Here is an 8798-nt window from a genome sequence, read left to right as displayed (position 1 = left end):
AAAAAACTGTTGATGCCTTAATATGAAAATGCCTATAAATAACGGTGCAGAAATAATTGCAATATCCGTTACAGAAAAAATAAAGCATTGATTGCGATGTTTATGATTTAATTTTAAAATATCTGATTGCTCTTTTTCACAGAAAGGGGAGGCATGTATATCATAAATACCAATTTATTTTCAAAGTGAAAACGAAGTTTGATCCCATGGCAGAAGGCCAGTTATTCAGTCACGTTAAGAAAGAACAAACATCAAAGATGAAGGCAGAACAGCCCAAAAGCAAGTGAAGCCTTGTCGTGCCTGAAAGGTGAGCCCTGAAGGAGCCTCGCACCAGGATCTGATTCCCTGCTCTTTTGTCAACAAGGTGCTAAATAATTCTGGAATAATACTACCCCTGCACTCTAACTCTGTCCACCTGGAGAACAGAAGGCACACAACCACAGGACAGGACCACCCAAAGTGTCTCGGGCTGTCAATAACACTGACTTGGCTTCATTTAATCGTACTTCACAGAGTGACAGGATGCTAAAGGATTCCACATGACCTGGAAGATAACCGTAGAGAAGACGCTACCAGAGGGAGATCTGCTCCTGAAAGAGACTATTGCTGTGTTTCTATTTTTAGACTTCAGTGTTGTCCATCTGCCCTTAAAGGAATAGGAACATTGAATTCATTTGGAAGATGAAGAGGATACAAAACTGGTAACAGAGCACCTTACGGGTTCATTAAACTTTGATGGGCAGCTGGTTGGAATTGTCAAAGACTGTGGTTTCTGGAGAGAGTCAGTCACACAGTGGATCATAGCCGTCTTGGCTGGTCAGCTTCTTGGGAAGAGCGGATGAAACAGAGCCTTGGAAGAATGGTACAGTAGTAGTTACAGGTTGTGTATAAAAATGTATGCCAATTACTTTGTGATTTACAATGATGGCTGTTTTTTCAAAAATGTTTATTTATTCAGTTAAGTCATTGAACACATTGGATTCACTATATCAGCACGGTCTTATCTTTTAAAACATCCAAGCTTCATATGGAATAACAGCTCTGAATAGTCTGAGTGACTCTCCTTCCTTATAGTTATATCCATCCAAATGGACATCAGCCTCTGAAACTGCCTTCGGTATCAGAAACACACACAGTTGTCTGATACTAAATGCCTTGCATGCTGCTGTAGTTTTATCCTGATTAGTTAGTCATTAGTAGCTAGACACAAGCTGCAATCTACCTATCTCCATGTCTAATGTTGCCTTGTCCTTTCTCCTTCCTCTTCCTCCAAGTGAGCCATGCTGTGGTGCCTCTATGGTCTCCTACTGGTTCTCTGTGTGTCTCCACTGGCCTGCCTTGTGACATCCCCCTGTCCAGAAGGCTGCTGCTGTCCTCACCCTGGGCTGCTGGTCCTCTGTGAGTCCCTGGGCCTGAGGTCCTTTCCAGTCTCCGTCCCTCTCAACACATCTGTCCTCTCTGTGGCCCGGAACCAGCTCTGTAATGTGGACCACCTACTTCGGCCCTTCTTTAGCTTGCAAGAGCTCATCCTCAGCCACAACCAACTGGCTCACTTCCCCCGGGGCCTGCCCCCCAGCCTGGAGACCCTGCAGCTGCAGAAGAACCGCATCACCTACATTACCACCGGGGCCCTGCGCCAGTTGGGCAACCTCACCCGCTTAGACCTGGAGGACAACCGCATCCGTGCCATCCAGCCAGGGGCTCTGCTGGGCCTGGGGAGGCTGCAGGTTCTGACACTGAAAGGGAACCGACTAACCAGCCTGCCTCTGAACCTGCCAGCCTCCCTCACCCACTTAGACCTATCAGCTAACTGCATCTCTGCCCTGGACCTCCCCTCGCTGAATGCACTGGTCAACTTGCAGGTCCTGAAGATCAACAGCAACTGCCTGCGCTCAGTGCCAGAGAGCGCCTTTGATGGGCTGCCAAGTCTCCATTCTGTGGAGCTGGCCAACAACCTGTGGGTGTGTGAGTGTGACATCCTGTACCTGTACCGGTGGCTACTGAATGGAAGGCTGAAGATGGCCACTGACCTGGTGTGTGCCGAACCAACACACCTTGCACATCACATGCTCCTAACCCTATCTGTCATGGCTATCTGTCCACGGGTTCTAAAGCCTAATGAGAAAGTCTCTCACCTTAGTTTCACCACCAAGCCAGAGAGACAGCTGGGTACCTTCACAGTGAAAACCCTTGTGCCTGGTTTTCTATACTCATCCATCAAAACCAGGGATTTTGGAAGTATCTCTGGTTCATCAAAGCAAGAATTGAAGGGAACATTTCACAATGCAGAGAGCCCCACTCAAGCACCTTATCAAGACCAAGATACTGCTCTGTTTCAGATTCTTTCTGACCACTACACTTTACAGGATCTAAGCTATGAGGACTGCTTGTCTCTGAATTCAACACCATCTGTAGCCCCACCCAAGGAGCCTTCCACCACTTCTTTACCAATTGAGGAGCCCAGGTGTTTAGACAATTCTACAGGCCGATATCCTCCTGGTAATTCAATTGCTGTAGAGGCAACAAGTTCCACAAACAAGGCTAGCTCCTTACCTGTGCCCACTCCCAGAACCCTCACTCAACAGGGCTCATCAGCAGTTATAAGCCTGTTGGCTGTGTTGTGTGTGCTGGTGGGTCTTCTCATTGTAGCAGTGCTGCTGATCCTGAAACGGATCCTTGCGCATAACCAGAGGGTGGCCCCATTTCAGCAATCATGAGAGTAAAATGTATTTTAAAATAATCGTATCAAAATCTTAACTGCAACACACAGATGGATGAATCACACTTGCTGTGATTTGAGATCAACAGTAGGGACAATGTGTCCCCCAGAGTGAAAAAGATCAGTATTTATATTTTTGTGCAATGGCACTATCAGTTCAATTACTGAAATGTAACTACCTCAATTGTCTAGTTGTAATTTGCCACCAGAAACATGATGCTGTCTTTAGAGCCAACTAAACAAAACTTGATGAGATTTTTGGTAATGTACATCAAAAATGTAGTCCTTTAATTAAGTTTCAAATGCCTTTCTTGGGAGTTGTAAATACAAAATAGTTTTATTCCATTTCAACATTTAGGATTATCATTTGAGAATTGTCATACATAACAGCAAACAAACCATTCTTAAACATCTGCCATAACTTAACAGCACACACTCTCCAGCAGCTCTGATACGGTTTAAACTGAAAGCATCAATTACACATCGCCGAACTTGGCCATGACTGTTGACCTGTCATGTTCACCTTTTGAGGCCTGCATCACACAGGTGGTTAGGATGTCAGAGCAAATCGATTGGAAAGAACCGGGACTGATTGAGTTTTGCTACCACCTCGTTTCCTTCTGTTTGAGCCTGTAGTCTGCCAAGGCTGCCTTTATAGACATTTACATTTAAGTCATTTAGCAGACGCTCTTATCCAGAGCGACTTACAAATTGGTGCATTCACCTATAGCATCCTCTGCAAGCACTAAATGGAGATGAATAACAGAGGGAGAAATAAAATCTTGCGCCAACATCTGGGATATACAGTGGCTTCAGAAACAAAGTCTTTACACATTGTTACAGCCTGAATTTCATATGGATTAAATTGAGGTTGTGTCACTGGCCTACGCATAATACCCCATACGGTCTAATTGGAATTGTTTTTAAACATTTATGAATAAATAAAAGGCTGAAATGTCTTGAGTCAAGTATTCAAGTCAAGTAAAGTAAAAATGTTAAGTTGCATGGACTCACTGTGTCCAACGTGATTTTTGAATGAGTACCTCATCTCTGTACCCCACACACAGAATTGTAAGGTCCCTCAGTTGAGCAGTGATTTTCAAACACAGATTCAACCACAAAAGACCAGGGAGGTTTTTCCAATGCCTTAAAGAAAATAAAAACCTACTGGTAGATGGGTCAAAATAAAACAGACATTGAATATCACTTTGAGCATGGTTTAGTTATTAAAATACACCCAGTTACTACAAAGATACAGGTGTCCTTCCTAACTCTGTTACCAGAGAGGAAGAAACCACTCAGGGATTTCACCATGAGACCAATGGAGACTTAAAAGGCTATGATAGGAGAAACAACACTAACCTAAATGACAGCGTGAAAAGGAAGCCTGTACAGAATAAAAAAAATATTCCAGAGCATGCATCATGTTTGCAAAGATATTAACTATGTGCTGAATACAACAGCAGGGAGTACCACTTCATAATTTCAAGCATGGCGGTGGCTGCATCATGTTATGGGTATGCTTATCAGCAAGGACAAAAAGAATAGAGCTAAGCACAGGCAAAATCCTAGAGGAAAACATGGTTCAGTTTCCTTTCCAATAGACATTGGGAGTCAAATGCATCTTTCAACAGGACAACCTAAAAACACAAGGCCAAATGTACACCGGAGTTGCTTACCAAGGTGGCATAGGTCGTTTTTACTTCAAATTGGCTTGAAAATGGCTCTCCAGCAATGATCAACAACCAACTTGAAAGTTCTTTAAAAATGTACAAATATTGTACAATCCAGGTGTGCAAAGCTCTTATAGATTTACCTAGAAAGACTCACAGCTGCCATCGCTGATTCTAACATGTTTGACTCAGGGTTGTGAATGCTTTTACAGTATGTATGTGAGATATCTAATTTAATACATTTGCAAACATGTTTAAACTTTAATCATGGGGTACTGTGTGTAGATAATGGATTAAATAGTCTCTCTCACTTTGAATTCAGGCTGTAACAAAATGTGGAATAAGTCGAGGGGTATGAATACTTCTGAAGCAAGGCACTGTAGGTATTAGACCATGTCCCTATTGTAGTATCAGTTTGTTTGACTGACTAGAGCAATGAAGCTTGACTGGTGGAAGGCAGAGTTCTTTGGCAATATCAATGTTCTTGATCTTAAGAGCTTCGTCAATCTGCAAGTGGAAACATATAGGAGAATAAACCTAAACCCCAATCCTACCAGCATGATGCAGAGAAGAGTAGTGTGTCAAATTTGGGCTGATCAACTTACAGATTTGCACTTTACCCACTCTGTTACTAGAGAACTGGAAGCAATGGCTGAGCCACAGCCAAAGGTCTTGAATCTAGTGTAACCGATGTGAAATAGCTAGCTAGTTAGAGGTGGTGCACGCTAATAGCGTTTCAATCGGTGACGTTACTCGCTTTGAGACCTTGAAGTAGTGGTTCCCCTTGCTCTGCAAGGGCCGCGGCTTTTGTGGAGCGATGGGTAACGATGCTTCGTGGGTGACTTGTCTGTGTGTGCAGAGGGTCCCTGGTTCGCCCCTGGGTCGGGGCGAGGATTAAAGTTACTGTTACATTGATGCTGTTGACCCGGATCACTGGTTGCTGCAGAAAAGGAGGAGGTCAAAAGGGGGGTGAGTGTAACGATGTGAAACGGCTAGCTAGTTAGCGGTGGTGTGCGCTAATAGCGTTTCAATCGGTGACGTCACTTGCTTTGAGACCTTGAAGTAGTGGTTCCCCTTGCTCTGCATGGGCCGTGGCTTTTGTGGAGCGATGGGTAACGATGCTTCGTGGTTGACTTGTCTGTGTGCAGAGGGTCCCTGGTTCGAGCCCGGGTAGGGGCGAGGGGATGGACTAAAGTTATACTGTTACACTAGCATCCACTATCTTTCCCTTTTCATCCACTTGGATCTGCAGACAAGCAGATATTTAACAGTTGCACATGACTGAAAAGACCAATACTTATTATGAACTTAGTATCAAACCCCAGACAAGGAAAAACAAATAATACCAAAAGGATTACAAAACAATCCACTGCACATTTATTTAATTTGGCAAATATGTTAACAAATTCTTACTTACAATGACGGCCTACCAAAAGGCCTCCTGCGGGGACAAGGATTAAAAATAAAACAAAAAAATATAGGACAAAACAAGAACACATACGAGATCCAAGACACAACATAGCAAGGCAGCAACACAACACATGGTACAAACATTATTGGGCACAGATAACAGCACAAAGGGAAAAACACAAAAGGCATAAGCAAGATTTTTGAACTGACATACCTGGAGTTTCATAACGTCCCCAAGCCAGTCCCCACATTATTGGCGTTCTTGTCTAAGGAACCCACATTTATTGGGTTCTCATAGTGGTCCACTACCTGCGAATGGCACAGAAAAGACACAATACAAGGAAAGGGACATTCAAGACATGGAAACAAAGCATACATATGGGGACAAAAGCTATTCGTAGCAGTATGGCATAAGGATCAAATATATAGCAGCCAGTGAAGATGAAGCAACTTCTTGTTAGCTAACTCACTTTTGTACATCGCGCTGTAACATACAAATTACCTTATTTTAACGCCCAAAAAACGTAATATTTCCAGGTCAACTGTAATATGAATACCATTGTAAAGTACAATTTCTCCCCTTTCCAGCAAAATCATTGACGAGACCTTCATGCTGCCCGACTCTGCATGATTGAAGGCTCTGTCGGGTCTTTTTAAAAATAGCGGATTGGGAAGCGAAGCCTACTGCGCGATAGGGAATGGGGAGATTAGCCGTGTGGGATACGGCTTTTTCCCCCGATCTGTCCAATTTATCACCTCTAAAATATTATTTAAACTCTTTATAAAGAGATTTATTTTACGTGTCAGTACATACCTATTCGAAGGTTTGTGTCGAAGTTGAATCAGGTTTTTAGGGCGTCGCTTAAATTATCTTCAGAAGTAAACAGCGGCTTTTGGGAATCATGATGGCTTGCAGTGATGACGTTTAAAAATTAATAATTACGCATTCAGTTGTACAATTGACTTGGTATCCCCCTTTACCCTGTCCCTTTTGTTTCTTATCTGCGTGAGAAGCTGTACGACACAGAATGAGCTGCATTATGCGTGCCGTACGTCATGGTACGTCACAATTTAACGTAAAACATCAGAGTTCGTTTTTCAATTTCTCTCCAATACTATCCGGCCATTACCATGTAAATAAATCAACGCTTGAATAGAAACGTAGTTCACACTTCAGGATTTTGATGCCAATACAGTTAGTTCCATTAATTTACACTGCAGCCTCGTTTGAATGCTGCGGTTGCGCAAATTTGTACGGAATGGTGTTAGTCAACAGTACTATAGTTAGCTAGCACTGGACAACGTTAGCTACAACTTGAAAAAAATTAAAAATATATTTTTTTATTTTATTTTATTATGAACACAACAAACACACACAAACAAAGAAATATACAAAGAGTACATAAACCTAACAGACAGGGGTATTACATATCAAGATTAATGTTCAATTGGTTAAATACTTATGGTGCGTATTGCTTTTTTGATTTTTACATTTACTGATCATTTCAAAATAATATTTCAATTATATCTTAAATAAGATAACGGGTTTGTTTTCTGCCCACTTCATTTTATGGACAAAGAAAGTTTTCCATGAAAGATAAACAAATTAACAATGAAAGTTAAATCAGGGTCCATATCATTTGGTTCAAAATAAAACATAAAAGAAACAACTATTAATGTTAATTTGAAAGACTCTGATATTAAAATAAAATCTTCTAACTCATACCAAAATCTTCTGACACAAGAGCAGTCCCAAAATAAATGGTCAAGAGTCTCTGGGTCACAATCACAAAATACACATTTGTTATCAATAGCTATTTTAAATCTGTGTATAATAAAGGTCTTTACAGGGTAGATTCTATGAATGAGTTTGTATGATACTTCTTTCAACTTATTGGATATACAATATTTACCAGATAACAATGAAACTTTGTTCCAGTTCACTTGTCCTAGGGCTGCACTACAGTACATTTTAGCAGAGGGAATAGTAACATATGGACATAGTTTCCTTATATACATGTTATTACATTTGTAGTTTAAAATGTTCATTCGTTCTAGTTGTATTGAGGCTACAAAATCCTCAACAGTTGCACTTGGAGTACTGTTATAATCTCCTACAAGAAGAATAGCACCTTTAGGGACAGCTCTAACAACTATTTGATACTCCTCAGGAGTGAATGTAACATTGTGTGTTCTAATAAATTCTGGATAATCATATAGTTGTCCATCATTATTCAATAATTGTTTAACCCAAATAATGTTGTTGTCAAACCAGTTCTGGAAAAACAAAGACTTGTTTTTGTATCTTATGTCTTTATTATTCCAGATTGTGTACTTATGAGGGGAAGTGTGTTTGTACATGAAGTTCCAAGTTAGAAGTACTTGTTTGTGAAAGTTAGCAAGCTTAGTAGGGATTTTACCCATATCAAAGTTGCATTTGAGTAAGAATTCAAGACTACCAATTTGTTGGAATATTAAATTAGGGATGATATTCCAGATGCAATCCTTATTTCTTAAATAGTTTTGTATCCATTTAATCGTAAATATTATATTAGAGGTTTTAAAATCCAGAGCATTCAACTCTCCCTCACCTTGGGTGCTACATATTACCGCTTTTCTTAAATAATGAGATTAATTCCTCCATATGAAGTTAAATCATTTAGTATCAACCATTTCAGAGACTGTAACGTTCTTTGCTAAACGGAAACATGGCTCACTCGAGACGCTAACGGAATCGGTGCAGCCAGCTGGTTTCTTCACGCATCGCGCCGACAGAAACAACCATCTTTCTGGTAAGAAGAGGGGGGTATGCCTTATGATTCACGAGATGTGGTGTGATCACAACGACATACAGGAACTCAAGTCCTTCTGTTCACCTGACTTCGAATTCCTCACAATCAAATGTCGACCGCATTATCTACTAAGGGAATTATCTTCGATTATAATCACAGCCGTATATATTCCTCCCCAAGCAGACACATTGATGGCCCTGAACA

The 8798-nt window shown here is 41.2% G+C and overlaps 2 protein-coding genes across 2 annotated transcripts; one reads left to right on the top strand and one right to left on the bottom strand.

Annotated features, from left to right (window-relative positions):
• Window positions 1-359: 359 nt before the first annotated feature.
• Window positions 360-5412, top strand: LOC124036375 (oligodendrocyte-myelin glycoprotein). The gene is made up of 2 exons (XM_046350886.1): window positions 360-862; window positions 1275-5412. Exon 2 carries the CDS (start codon window positions 1281-1283, stop codon window positions 2715-2717), a length of 1437 nt encoding a protein of 478 aa, XP_046206842.1. The 5' UTR covers window positions 360-862; window positions 1275-1280; the 3' UTR covers window positions 2718-5412.
• LOC124034919 (iron-sulfur cluster assembly enzyme ISCU, mitochondrial-like) lies at window positions 2982-6414 on the bottom strand. The gene is given in 6 exon segments (XM_046348315.1): window positions 2982-4899; window positions 4998-5063; window positions 5594-5638; window positions 6017-6039; window positions 6042-6111; window positions 6409-6414. Coding segments are annotated over 6 exon segments (318 nt in total). The 3' UTR covers window positions 2982-4791.
• Window positions 6415-8798: the final 2384 nt, after the last annotated feature.

Source organism: Oncorhynchus gorbuscha, linkage group LG05 (genome assembly GCF_021184085.1).
Source record: "Oncorhynchus gorbuscha isolate QuinsamMale2020 ecotype Even-year linkage group LG05, OgorEven_v1.0, whole genome shotgun sequence".
Classification (NCBI taxonomy): domain Eukaryota; kingdom Metazoa; phylum Chordata; class Actinopteri; order Salmoniformes; family Salmonidae; genus Oncorhynchus; species Oncorhynchus gorbuscha.
The sequence above is the reverse complement of the archived record's forward strand: the minus strand, read 5'-3'. Positions and strand labels throughout refer to the sequence as shown.

Excerpts from the sequence above, each read along its gene's own strand:
- LOC124036375 (XM_046350886.1), top strand. The coding sequence starts at position 1,281 with ATGCTGTGGTGCCTCTATGGTCTCCTACTGGTTCTCTGTGTGTCTCCA.